General features: G+C 34.8%; 1 protein-coding gene across 1 annotated transcript; it reads right to left on the bottom strand.

Annotated features, from left to right (window-relative positions):
• Window positions 1-2,183: 2,183 nt before the first annotated feature.
• On the bottom strand, window positions 2,184-12,826 carry LOC118282344 (uncharacterized). Its single transcript, XM_035603382.2, has 7 exons — window positions 12,675-12,826; window positions 12,120-12,487; window positions 3,720-3,792; window positions 3,305-3,597; window positions 2,944-3,016; window positions 2,767-2,856; window positions 2,184-2,409 (listed from the first exon to the last, which is right to left on the bottom strand). Exons 1-7 carry the CDS (start codon window positions 12,684-12,686, stop codon window positions 2,311-2,313), a joined length of 1,008 nt encoding a protein of 335 aa, XP_035459275.2. The 5' UTR covers window positions 12,687-12,826; the 3' UTR covers window positions 2,184-2,310.
• Between the last annotated feature and the right edge of the window lie 2,245 nt (window positions 12,827-15,071).

Here is a 15,071-nt window from a genome sequence, read left to right as displayed (position 1 = left end):
GAACTCAGGGAAAACAAGGAAAATTTGAAAAATTGTAGGGACAACTAGTGCGACTGTATTATTTTTTGTTAAATATTACAAAACATTAAAACCACTACAATTTGGTAAAGGCATGGAGTCGATCTGATGATAGAGCCGAGAGACAGTCTAGGGAACTCCTCGAAGATTTACTTTACACTTATATTAACTTTACTGCTGCCTCGTTGGTCGAGTGGTCGCAAGTGCGACTGCCGAACAAGGAGTCTCGGGTTCGATTCCCGGGTCGGGCAAAGTACTGCTGGGCTTTTTCGGATTTTCGAAAATTTCTCGGTAGTAGCACGGAGTCTGGAATTGTGTCCAGGATATGGCAATAGGCTCACCCCTATTACATGGGACTTATAACACAAATGGTGAAAAGTGGGTGTACATTGTATAGCGGCATTACGTGCCGTAATGTGTATGTGCACCTCTGCCTACCCCTTCGGCGATAAAAGGCGTGACGTTGTGTGTATGTGTGTTACATTAACTTTACACCTAGATAGGCTGTTATCGTCATTAAGGGCCCGATAATCGGTAACGGTATACAGTTGCTATCTTGTGTTTAAATTTGAGTAATTTGTATTGATGAGAGATGAGAGATACTGTGTGATAAAATTGTATACAGCTTAATATAAGGTATCTATTAAAGTTTTAATGAATACTTTTGTTTAAAACTTGTGGCATCGAATAATAATAGTTGTTTTATTGGTTTTTAAAATCAGCTTTTATAAAAACAGTTTTTTAATTTTATTAACGAATTTTGTAAGAAATAGGTCAAGGAGGTAGTCAACAAGTGATATACATTATCATAACATAACTTCGCCCACTTATTGCCAATTTGGTTAAAAATTCGCATTCGTGACTAGCAAAGGATTCGCTCTCAATATTTTCAGTATCTGAGTCTCACATTAGGTGTGCAGCTTTAAGATAATTATTGAAACGAGGTAATAGGGTCCTCCTTGAGAAGAAACCGTTCGTTGCATATGAGACCAATCACTATAGTTTTCTATTCTCTCTCTTTCATTATTAAATGCGGTATACATAGGAGTTTCGAATACATTATAAAAATATTCAAAAGGTGAATGACCTGTTTAATTATGGAAATTATTTGCATAGAACGTTCACCTATTTGCACTTTTCCTTTTTTCTTTTATTTAAAAGTGTCATTGTTTTCTTTTTAACTTTGTGACATCATACATTCGTTGCGGTAAATGTTTTATTTTTTTATGTTGCGGTTCATTTAATCTTATTAACAATATTTTGTATCGTAAAATAAATAAATAAAATGTGTTACAAAACAATATATTACTTTTTAGTTTGAATTTAAATAATATTAAGAAAATTTACGAAATTAGCAATTAAAATTCATTCAAAGTTTTGTACCGATTCAAATAACACAATAGAGTACCCATACCTACATAAATCGTTTTACAATGACGTGGATTGCCACTTCATCATTACTACTACTAATAAATTATAATAGTACTAATAAATTATAGAGTTTATTAATTCCGTGACAACTGATATCAAAACAAAAAAGCCAAACCATTATTTTACGAATCAATAATTTTTGTTTCATTTAGAGACATTATTTTTATTAAGTCAGTTTCCTAATCTTTTATTATTTTGAAATCAATGTGAACTATTGCTGTGGTCCTTTTTCATTTTTTTTTCTTTCAATACGTATTATCGCATCCAAGGCAAAGTATTAAAAGACAACTTATTTAAATATATTAAGAAAAAGTATTAAGAATCTATTTTCAGTAAATTTGTTCCAACTTCTACTTATTACGACACAGGTATGATCAGTATTTTACATAGAGCGACTGCCCTGGGCCCTCGACATGCTAAGGATGAAGCCACGTTCCTTTATCCTTGTGTCAAAATCTGAGTCTTTCATTACCTAACTAAGATGAAAGTAAAAGGAAGGTTCTGATTTTTTTATCCTATGAGGATAAAACTAGTTTCTAAAATTGTTAAGAATCATCTAAAAGTACTGAAGGTAATTTCGTTACAGACTATTGTTTAACGAAAAAATAGGTAATACACAGGTGTAGAGTGTGTGAAGTTAAGACTTGTAGAGCTCAAACCTGGATCAGAGTTGCATAATTTTAGCTATAGTGATAAAAATAATAACTTGGTTGGGGGGATCAAAAATACAAGTATGAAATGATGGCACAGTTCCTTTATTTACTCAAAAATCTTTTGCAATTCAACATCAACATTCCCATAATCATGACTTGTTGTTTCTAGTGAATTCGCTGCTGTTTTCAGTTGGTCAGGTCAATAGATTTAGTATTTCTTCTCAACCTGGGCGGGGTGAGCGGCGATGTAAGCGAGAGCGCGGGCGATCTGAGGGGGAACCTCAGGGGCGACGGGGAGGAGGTTGCTCTGAAAATAAACAAACGATTATACTTCTGTTAACTAAACTAAGTACACATTATTAATCGGAAGGTGTTCTCTTTTGAGCAAGTACTTCTTGAACCTAATTTACAAATCACTTTCCTAAGAAACCAAAATTTACGTTTAAGCTTTAAAACATTTCACTACCACATACAATCCATTTGCTTTAACTACTATCTAATTACTGATCATTAAAATAAATCCTCATAATTGTAGCTATCCTTCGTCATGTTACTATTTTCTTTTGATGACAATATCTAACCAACATACATAAATTTAACGTTAACTATTTGAATTAATTCTTGGTATTCTTCGTGGTAATTCATAATGTTACTGGTTATTTACCTGGGGCTGGTATCCGTTCTCGTCAGCGGTGTAGACTACTTCAACGGGGGTACCGTCGGGGGCGACGTACCTGTAGGAACCCTGGGCAACCTGTAACGTATAACATTGTTACAACATATATTCTATATTGGGTATCTGTGTATTTATGCAAATTTTAGGTAAATCAAATGTACTTACAACACCAGCGGATTCGCCAACCTGCTTGAGGGTACCGACGGATTCAGCACGGATACCGTTGGCGGTCTCGTAACTGAAAGTTAAAAGTTTAGTATGATAAATTTGGTGCAAGTAGTATGACATTACTGTAATCACTTAGAACATATAACAGGTATTTATTAATTCGTCGCAAATATGGCAAATATTAAGCTTCAGCCGCATTATTTTTCATAGATTAAGGCTGACGGTATACAGATAAGTTTTCTAGATCTTTAATTTAGATTTTCAGATCTCGTAATAACTTTAAAGAATTAATTATAATTTATGTAACTTTTCTTATTTCAACTAATTTAATACGTTTAAAGTTTAAGTGGTAACTTACGCGTATTTGTAGCCTTCGGGGGCGACATCGTTTTCGTAGCGGAGGATCTCGGCGTCAACATCGCTGTTGTAAGCCTTGTTAACGACCTGTTTGGTAGCACCGTAGGTGGAAGCGACGGCCTGGGCGACGGGGACGGCCACGGGGGCGGCAGCCTGGGCTACGACCTTGGCGGCGGTGACCGGGGCGTAGGCTACAGCCTTAGCGGCGGTGACTGGGGCGTAAGCTGGGTTGCGGAAACCACCGAAACCGGGGTAGTTTTGTGCAGCCGCAGCGCACACGCACAGAGCAAGTACCTGCAGAATTAATAATAATTATTATCACTTATCAATTTATCATTTACTGTTGACATTTTTTTATGTTTACTCATATTGTTTTGAAGTATTAAAGTTATTTGTAAGCATTCGTAATATCTTACCAAGAATTTCATTTTTGCTGAGATCTGTACGACTGGCAGAAGCAAACAGGTGCCATCCCATAGTTTTTTAGTCCTTTTATATTAAAATACAAGTCAACAAAAAAACGCCTAATTCTAAGGGTATTGACACGCAAGAGTGACCTTGACTCTAACATTAATTTCTCGTTGACAAGTAGAATATCATTAAGACTGGACCTATTATCAATTCGTAAAATCTATAAGGCTATTATTTAACAACCAAATACTTCTATGTATAATAAATTATTATTTACTATGGAATATGAAATGGTTCCGTCGAAATGTTGGTATAAAAATGTTTAAAGAATAGCTAGAATAATTGAAGATGCATTTAGTGAAATTTAAATAGTCTTAATTAGGTAGTGACAGATACATGATATTCACCTTTTTGTGTTGCAAATATAATGCATATCGAATATCTAGCTCAAAATTTTACGACTTTATTAGTTCGGAATTATTAGACTAAATTATCTAAATTTAATTTTTATTATCGCCGACTTGCACCACAACTATCTGGGCGCTGCGCAATAATATGGTTTACACCACGTTTACACTGTATTGTAATCACCCCAATGAAAGATTTTTCAGAAAGAATATCTGTACAAGGTCATTTAATTTTTTACTGAAAAGTACATACCCATTCCTTTTATGATTAATCACAACTGTGTAAAAAATACCTAGGTCTCAACAAGGTACTAGATTCGCAGTAAGCAGTATTGATTTGCTATTATAAACATGCCAGCCTGCAAAATTGAAGCTTTACTGCATGAATATGGTAGATGACCAGTTTTTATTTTAATGTCCGTCTTGTAGATTATTTTAAAATATTAGACACGTATTTTTTATTTTCTTACGGAGACAAATACTTTCGAAAACACATCGATTTGAAATATCGCATGACGTCATTTCTAGGTACATTTTATACGTAGAAAGTACGTATTTACTCTCAGTTTCATTCGTTTCATCTATAAGTATTGTTATCTTTTTAGGGAACAGAGAGTAAAGTTCCCTAAGAAAAGGAGGATCCTCCGACCAGGCGAGGTGATCAGCCTGGCGGGCTTTCTGCCCAACAGTTGTTCGTTGGGATTTTCTATCCGTGTTATTTCGCATGTAAACTTCATATGTGCGATGCAGGATATCTGTGACGTCATCCGTTGATTTTTGCTCGTCGATAGTCTATGTGCGACTTCTGTCATCTGTCATCTGTCACTTGTCAATGTGTCGCCACATCACTCCCCCCCAAGACCGGAGGTCGATCCTGTTGAGACGGCTGTCGATGCTTGAGATGAGCGGTGCCAGAGCCAGTGTAGAATGTCCCTAGTTCCAGTGAGTCGGAACTGTGCCGCTGAATGCCCAGTGAGTCGGGTGAGCGGTGCAGGGTGATACTCCAGTGAGTCGGAGTAGTGAAGCTCGCAGTGCCCCACGGTGAGTCGGGGAATTGATGCTGCGAGGGTAGGTGCGTAGTGGCTGGCGTCTGCGTTGACGGGAGGAAGACGTCCTCAGACCGTGTGCAGAGTGCTGTGCCTAGACGCTGATGAGGCCGCAGGGAAGAACCAGGCTGCATATCATCGATGTAGCGTGTGGTGGTCCCTGATGAGGCCGAGGATGCTGATTGGCTGCGATTTGATAACTGCTCAGCGGAGAAGTGATGGGTGAGGTAGATGGCGACGAGGATGACGGTGCTGATCTGCTCTGTGAAGTGAAGGTTGCTTCAAATCATGTCGGGGTTTAAGGAACAGTGAGTAAAGTTCCCTAAGTAAAGGAGGATATTCTGACCAGGCGAGCTGATCAGCCTGGCGGGCTTTCTGCCCAACTGTTGTTCGTTGGGATTTTCTATCTGTGTTAATTCGCATGTAAACTTCATAATTATGTGCGATGCTGGATACTTATGACGTCATCCATTGATTTTTGCTCGTCGATAGTCAATGTGCGACTTCTGTCATCTGTCACTTGTCACTTGTCAATGTGTCGCCACATCTTATATGACAAAATAATAAAATACGTGTCTAATATTTTTTCATTACCTAACTAACAGGGTATGAAAATTAAATTTTCATACCTTGTCTTGATCCCTAATCCACAACCTTTAATTAAAAGTTTGGTAAACGAAGTTCACTGGTCCCTATTTACTTTTTTAATGGTGAAACACACCTCCTATTTAAGCCATGCTCTATGACGGTAACATTAAACGAAACCTGCATGATGTCTTAAATGCATAAGTATATGCTCTGTTTAAAAAATATTATCATTTTTTTTGTAATATTCTTTCTACCTAGACTAATAAAAGAAAGACTCATCACTTCAGGCATAGAGAGAAAGCACGCAGGTTGAATATTATGAAGTAGGACTTTTTGTAAGTGATATTGTGGTTTGAAGCTTTCTGAACAAATGTTGTATTTCATTATTTCAATCATACAAGTGGTGTTAAGTAATTTAGATAAAAACGTGATAAATAGAAGTAACTTTTTTTTAAACGTCTCGCCTTTTATCCCCTAACTGATCAGACGTGCCCATTACGGTACGTAATGCCGCTGAACAATGTACACTCACTTTTCACCATTTGTGTTATAAGTCCCATGTAATTTTGGGTCAGCTTCTTACCATATTCTTACCATACTGGACATAATTATAAACTCCGTGCTACTTATAAGTATTTTTTTGAAAAACTAAAACATGTCTAGCAATATTTTGAACGACCCGGGAATCGAACCCGAGACCCGTTGTCCGGCAGTTGCACTTGCGACCACTCGACCAACGAGGCAGCAAATAGAAACACAATCTATTATTTCTATATGATAATATGGTAAAGAACCCGCTCACTATATTTGTCGCTCATCGATCTCAAAGTTCAATTTGAACTATTATAAAGTATATTTAAATATCAATGCTACGATTTAAATTCACATAGTCATAAAAACAACGGATAAAGAAAAAGGTTGATTTATCTCAGTAGGTAGTCTCTGTATGAGCTCGTCTCTAATATTTGCATTAAAAATATACCTTACATTCCGATGTCAGGGATGTAATTAATACCTAGAGTGCCTAGTCCATGATAAAAACTAATGTAAACTTTATCTTTATTTATTTAAAGTGAATTGAAAGATTGTTTAATTTGTCAAAGAAAAAAAATCTAATACAACGATCTGCAATTTCGATAATCATTAAAAAAGCAGTATTTTTTTCCTTTTATCGAAATGCCATTAAGCCGTGGGATACAACGCCCACTTAGAGTTATGAGATAAACTATGGATGAGATACACCCTAGTTAACCTTGGCGATAGAAGACCACACTCTTGAAACGTGACATCTGCCGAACGCACAAACGTACGAGTGCCTCTAGAAAACTAGTTTCGATATTCAAATGTCAACGACTATTATTACCACCTCTACAGGTCATCAGGGTGTGACCCGCAGATCTGCAGCACACAAATCACGCCATGCTTTTATGACAGATATTATAAATTATATAATAATATTTTAAATTAAACAATTCTCACAGAATTTACGTTCATTATCACCTTTGTAATGCGGTAATTAATATTGTTTCTGGGTCTACAAGGTGATGTTATTTCTATTCGATGAAATAAAAATGTTGTCAATCTATAATATTATTAATGAGTACTAAAAATAAATCGTATAGGTATGTCACCCATAAGATTTTATTTTTAAGCATCGCAAAGGGACAGTTTATTTTTGAATATGACATGAACTTTAATATTTAATTTTATTCTCACAATTTATTAAAGTAATATCAAAGTAAATTCTAATATTTTAAAAGATATTTTATTACAGATATAGGTACGATGTTTTATTATTCAAGGGTATACTTTGACACATTGTTATAATTGCTGTTAAAAGCTAGATTTAACCGCTTTTCAATTACCTACAATATTTAAAAAAAAGATCCTACCCAAAAATACGAGGGTGAATATACTCATTATAAAACACGTGTAAGAATATAAGAGTCTAATAATATATTTTAACAGATTAATTCCTCCAGAAAGCCATTTTATTTGAATACATTAAACCAGTTTACTTAAAAATAATGTTTTCTACCTAACAAAAACTTGATTGAACTATGAAAAAACAACAGTCTGATATAAATATTATGTCATAGGTGACAAACGTATTTATATCGAATTAATTTAGCACCTGCAAGAATTATGAAGCTTGTCTATAAAATACCTATACAAAGTTTCTGGAATTATCTTTACAAGATATTACATACAATACAGTAAAATCATCGAGTACTTTCCCTTCATGTAGCCGTAAGAAGTGCCACATAAAACTCCAGAAGTTACGCCATAAGTCACCGTCGAGCAAGTTCAAGAAAGTTCCAGGAAACAACGGAAATTCAAGAATGCAGTACAAAAGCGACACCTTGACCTGGAAGATGGCTGACGCTGTCCCACTCCCCCCCCCCCCCAGTTATAAATAGACGCTTGCAAAGTCACATCACCTTTCACCTTTCTAAGAACTTTGAACGTATCGCAATAATGGTTCAAGCACGAGACTATGATAGGTTAATAGTACGCTAAGCATTGACACCCAGCATACTACTGCCAATTACTATTGCTAAAAGAAACATTATGTCTTTAATAAGATTTGCAGTTATAGTTTCGTAAGTCGTAGATTATGCTGCAATTCTTTGAAAATACACGAATGTCATGTTTGTATGAATGTATCCCCTGTTTCAAATGCTATATTCATAGTATTTGGCATATAGATTGGGATTAAAGTTTACAAATTACTCAAGCAATCTATTAAAAGTTACTTTAGCCACGAGTATTTCGATGCTGGTCTAGTTACAGGTATGTAAGTGAGAAATAATTGAAATCTTAAACTGGGCGTAACGTGTCTTTATTTACCTTCTGGTCGTATTTTTACGTTCCCCTCACACTAGGATCTTTTTCTGTATCATGGGTGCATTTACAAACAAGTTTACATACTCAGACCTGAAACAACAATTTGTGCCAAAACCATACAAGTTCACATATACATGACACTCCGACCTGAATCAATAATTTGTGGATCCTTAGGTGCGCCTTGCAGGAATCGAAACTGCTACACGTTGCGCGGCAGCCGATTGCCCTGCCACCGCGCCAACCGTGCAGTCAAATGTATGTCTTAGAATTCTTTTCTAGGAACTTCAGCCTGGAGCACAATAAATACTATCATATCATAAGACAAAGAATGCATTACATCACGTTGACAGTAATACAACCACGTCTAGCAGAAGACGTGTTACAAAACAATGTCACAATGTTCGCTAAAAATGCTGATTGTCACTTGTCTATCAATTTACAAAAATGATTGATGGCTCTGAAAATGGTAGTAGCAAGAGAATTCTATCGCTATGTCAAATCAGTCGAATTGCCACATAGCGTCACGATTGATATTTTGCAGATGATTTTTGTGACCAGTGTTACTGATTATCACTACCTGTCAAGTGGCTAAAGATCTGCACAAATTTCAATAGGTACTTTAGCTATTGCCTAGAATGGTAATAAAATGCATTTCATTATTATGAGTTATTGAGTTTTAATGTCCTATAATTTATGAGTTCTCTATTTTTAGTAATCAACATGAAAATCTGAAAATCAGAGCGATCAAGCTTTACGCAATTCAAATAATACCAGTCATTTTTTTATATAGCAAAATATTTGTATAACATCTTTGTAACTGGTTCTAGCATCACTTAAAGATGAAATTAAATGTTAAAAACAACGCCATCTTTCTATTAACCTATGAAATTATAATATAGAATCTTGGCTTAAAATTTTAAGCAACAAAGTTGGTATTATTAAGAGATTTGATATTTAAATGAATTCAAATGCTTACGTGTTCACTCATGCGTCGCTAGATGGAGCCGTATAAAATCATTAGGCGGTCAAGAAATTATCATATTATAACCTTTAATTTATATTTTCAAGAAGATATTGGTTCTGGTTCTGATCTACCCCAAAGTCAGATTTGTTGCAGCCGCAAAATATGTGCATGTTCGAAATCTCTACAAATACACATTGAACAAAAAGTTCGTCAATAATAAAAATTTTTGCTAAAAATAAAAGCAACAAACTTTATCCCTAGACAGAAAGAGCTTGTTAAATAAAAAAGCTTTCATAAAATTTGTGCAGAAATATGTACCTATATGTATAATCTTAGAAGAATAAACTGTAATACGAACATTAGATAAAATAAAAGTAATAACATATTACTACAAGATACTTACTGTTTAGTGTTTATTAGTTTTATGTTTACCCAAATAAAAAAATCGTTTCTTTTTTAATGTTAAGTTATTTACGCTGTAAAGAATGAAAAAAACAATTAACCAATCAAATATCTCAACCAATCACTTAAGGCCATAACTTTCTATAATAATCAAAATGATAAAAACCATGAACAAAGGCCGCATCCTTGAGTATTTCTCCACGCATATTTACATTTGTTATCAAGTAATTTCCGATTAAGAAGGCTTTGCATACATCAAAAAATTTCAACATCATGTAAAAAGTAATTCTCTAAAAGAAGCAATATGTTCTTACGTCGTTTCGATAATTTTGGCATAATGAAGCGTGAACAACTAAATTACTGTACTAATAGTTTGGTTGCATATAGTTTATTAAGCAAAGTCGGTGCATCTGTTGTACTATTTAACTGATTTCGTAAATGTAGGTGAAGTACACATATCACAAACTCTTGTTTATTATTGTAATTAGTATATGTTATCGGCTTTGTATTGCCTAATCACGTTTCAACCCGCCTTACCTGTTTTTAAAACTTAATTATAGGTTTATTGGTATAACAACGCGATGTCAAAACTCTCAGGGTTACCCACGCATGGCAGTTAGGGCGCTTGGTAACGTGTTAACAAACATAATACTCGTTTGATCTCTATCTACTTCATCTTACCATTCCAGATTACGACATTTACTTGTTCAATATTTCTTTAACAAGTTATGGATAATATTAGTTAACTTATCACTAACATCACCAATTTCATTAAAGTGGTGACATGTTTGGATCTTAGAAAATTTTCCGTCTACTATTACTCACATTTTTAACATTCATACATAACGTAACAAAATGCCTCGCCCAAGTAATAAAAATCGTAATAAACTTTTGAAAAACAAAAACATAATATATTTTAAAATTCGGCTCGGATCGGCTTTTGTAGATATATTTTTAATAATACACATCATTGACATCATCATATGCCTGTAACGAACTATCTGTCGGACAAAATACTACCAATCGGGTCAGATACTGTTAAGCAAAATTTTCCTTATTATGAAAACGTTTTCTATAGTTCCCCTGCCTTGGAAAATGTGGGAGACCCATGCTTCGCCACGAATGGGCTGGCTCAATCGGAGTGATACCACAGCCTCACAAAAAGCCGACGTGAAACAACGCTTGCGTTGTATTTCGTTATGCAAGTGAGGTTACCGGAGGCCCAATTACCTACCTTCCCAATCCCTCTTCCTGATTCTAACAACCCTAAAATTCCTAAAAGGCCGCAATGCACTTTTAACGCCGCTACTGGTGCTTCGGGTATCCATGGCGGCGATTGCTTACCATCAGGTGATCCGTCTGCTCGTTTATCAGCTTATACCATAAAAAAAATGGTTTGGAGATCACCGTTAATTCACTGACAGCTTTCAAGATTGTTAATTTACTAGGGAGTGACTACTTACTGCTAATTTCTGCCTACTCACAAACAAATGTATTTCGTGATTTAATGCATGTTTAATATAATATGTGTATGCATAATTCATGCATTTTTAGTAATCAAGGGGTATCATTAGAATTATTTATTGAACATAAGACTACGTCAAACCAGTGTAAAAATACCTTGACCTACATGGTTTTGACCATAAATTCATACTGTTTAGTAGTTTTGAGGATCCCCGTGCATTTAGATTTTCGATTTTCCATTATTTTGTTACAAATTACGCAACAATAGGTTGTAAAATACATGAAAAATAAGCTTTTATTTGTGGGAAAATTCCTTTATAGTCGACTTCAAAAAAAAAAGATGTGTTCAATTTGACTTTTTTGTGTTGTACTTATTATCTTTCATGTTTCTCATGTTTGTAAATTATAGTATGCTTACATGTGTGTATAAACTTACGAGGTGTAAAAGTAAAGGTTAGATTAAGAGTTTATAGAAAATGCAACAAATTTTTCTTAATTTTTTTATATTTACATCATACAAAACAGTTTTATGTACAAAATAAAAAGGTATAAAATAGGAAGTTTCTAATAGGCTGAAAATATTTCATAATATTTACATTAGACCTTGTCTAGTGAAATATTAAGGAATACTTTATAAGTTAAATTACATTGAATAGTGCTTAACCTAAAGTTCAAACATGAAATTAGTTTTCAGGTTGGGGAGAGGCGGTGGCGAGGTAAGCCAGAGCACGCTGGATGGCTTCGGGGATGGGGTGGGGAGTGGGGAGGTGGGCACCCTGGGGCTGGAATCCATTCTCGTTGGCGACGTATGTGAGCTGGATGTTGCCACCATCTTCGCTGGGGTAGGAGAACTGGCCCTCAACCTGCAGGGCAGGCTCTTCAGCACCAATGTTCTTCAGGGCTCCTTTCTCGTCGGCAGCAATACCGTTGCCGGTTTCGTACGACCATTGGTAGGAGCCATCGGGGTTGATCTCGCTCTCTTGCTTCAGGATGGGGATGGGCTCAGTGGGAGCTTGGGGAGCGGCGAGGGCGACAGCCAAGAAACCGAGAAGGACCTGTAACAAGCGAACTTACTGTAAATATTTTGAGCACCACTGAACATTGTTACGAAGAGCGGGTGGAACTTTCTATTTTGATATTTTTTACTGGGAATCCCAGTTTTTGTGGTCACAACACTTTGATCACAAGGCACTTTCGTAAGGGTATCCAATAGTTGAAGGTATGCACTATCACAACACTTACAATGGTTTTCATGTTTGTTTGTTGGTGTTTGTTTGTCGGTGAAGGCACTAGACAATGTTGATCTAACACTGTTATCGGTATATATACGGACGGGTCACTACACCGCCTACCACCTCTGGATGGTATTGCACCATTTGGCACGTCAGAATAAATTCGACAAAATATGTGCGTGCCTACTGTAGTCAATGCGCTTGCGTGATATTTTCTGCATCACCGTTTAATCGGCCCTCAGTTAGTTCTTTGCCTTTGGGTGCGATGGGGCTGTCAGCAGCAAATTCATTATAACATTTTTAAGCTGGCATATTAGAATATCTACCAAACTCCTTCGTAAAAGTGCTAATAAGTCCTATATCCTATATATTTCATTCACATGTAGGTACCTGTTTAGAACAATTTGCACACTCTATGGGTACATATTTACATGTATATTATGAATACTTTCTAACAGGATATAGCATAAAATAATTTATTTCTTGTAACAATCAAAAGTTTCTCTGGAAAATACAAAATAAAGTCGTCATCTCTTATTTTTAAATATATATGTTTAGGTATTTAATAAGACGAATCCGTGTCGTATTTTGTGTATCAACACTATCCACAGGGGTTCTGGGTTTAATCTTTGGGTTGAACAAATCATTTTAGTTCATTCGATTTAAAAAAATCTATTGTGTCTGGCTTTTCCTGAAACATATTAAACATACACCAAATCCGATTTCAGTTATAATAAAACTGCTTCAATAAGCTCGTTTCCTACTAGTCAAATTCAATACTTTTTTCGAAACGTCAAAACCGATATTTTCTATGAATTTTGTATGAAATAGTGCATTATGACGTCATAAGTTTTTGACGTCAAATAGCAGACTTATTTCTAGAAATTTAGCTAGAAAAAATCGAAAATTATGTAGTTCATCAAATTTATGAATGAGAGTGTGATTATTTTTGAATATTTTATTGTATTGAAAAGTTGTAATAATTCATTTTTGACCGTGGATACTACCCAATTGTTCACATCGCTGATCTATTACTAAGTCATCCTAATAACCGACTGGCACATTAATACATTTTAAATCTAAATAACTTTCGTTATCTTCACTTTCTTGTAACGCTAAAAAAAATACCTACCTATCACGTTTATCTATTTCTATTAGCACAACTCCATAACATGTTTGTATAACGATAATTTTATTCAATAATTCCAATAAAAAGATGTCTTGAAAACATTAAAAAATACAATAGTTTTGCTGGTTTTGCGAAACCGGTAATACAAGGTCGTATCATTATAAGACAGTAGGTACGCAAGTATAAATATCTAATCAAGAATGTTTTTACAATTTATTGCGAAGATTTTTCGAGATGACCAAATAGTTTTTGAAGCAAAAAATCGTCAATGCTTCAAGCATGTTAAAAGCTTTTAAATGGCGAATATAATTGAAGTCCCACAAACTACATTAAAGGCTAAAATAATTCCAGTAATTCAACTAGTATTTACATTTATTATGCAATATTATTTATCAACATGTTCTTTCAATTTTGTGTTAGAACAGACTATTTCAAAATTTGTGTCTATAAATCGAATTACTACATTTGACAAGAAACTTTTGTGTTAGTTTTCTTTATATATTACTTATTAGCAAGTCTCACGTGTGAAGGCTATGTAGGAATGACGGTCAAGTTATCCACAAAGTGTTGTTTCTAGTCTGAGTGTCATGTGTTGACATATTTGCTAACGCACCCACGACACAGGAGAAAATCCTGGTGTGGGGAGCAAAGTTTTATAAAAAAAATGAATTATCTAATTTAATAGAGATATTATTTCTGTCGTAGCGTTGAAGGACGTAACAGATATTTTATATAATTACTTTTTATCTAAAAACAGTTATTCTAAATCTATATTAGCTACTACTTTCCAAACTTACTATCGACACACTTTTATGACACGTCTAGTCGACACTTGATTTGAATATAATCATGTTATACATATTTTAATTAATGAATAGGTAGTAAAGACCTCATAAAACACTTGCTTTGCATCAATTTAAAATTATAACTACAAATGGTTTCCGTTTCGCATTTTAACATTTAAATAAAGTTAGGCTTATTTTGTAGTCGTTATATTTAATGGGAAATTAAAAACAGTTTTTTTTTTATGTAATACGACTTCCTTTGTAATTTGACTTAATACATAATTTAGGTTCTTTTTTTTATTTGACTTTGAATTTTGAATTTGAGTTCATCCGTGATCACGGCGCTTGCAACAGTGCCGAAATATCGGAAACTCAACGACTTAAACAAACATGGTAAATATCCCGGCTCAAGTTCTAATAATAATTTAGGATACCTACCAACAAAAATTCATGATCACGAAATATATATTGCTCTACTTTAAGACAAGCGCCC

Source organism: Spodoptera frugiperda, chromosome 20 (assembly GCF_023101765.2).
Source record: "Spodoptera frugiperda isolate SF20-4 chromosome 20, AGI-APGP_CSIRO_Sfru_2.0, whole genome shotgun sequence".
Taxonomy (NCBI): domain Eukaryota; kingdom Metazoa; phylum Arthropoda; class Insecta; order Lepidoptera; family Noctuidae; genus Spodoptera; species Spodoptera frugiperda.
This window is presented reverse-complemented; position numbering and strand designations above follow the sequence as displayed.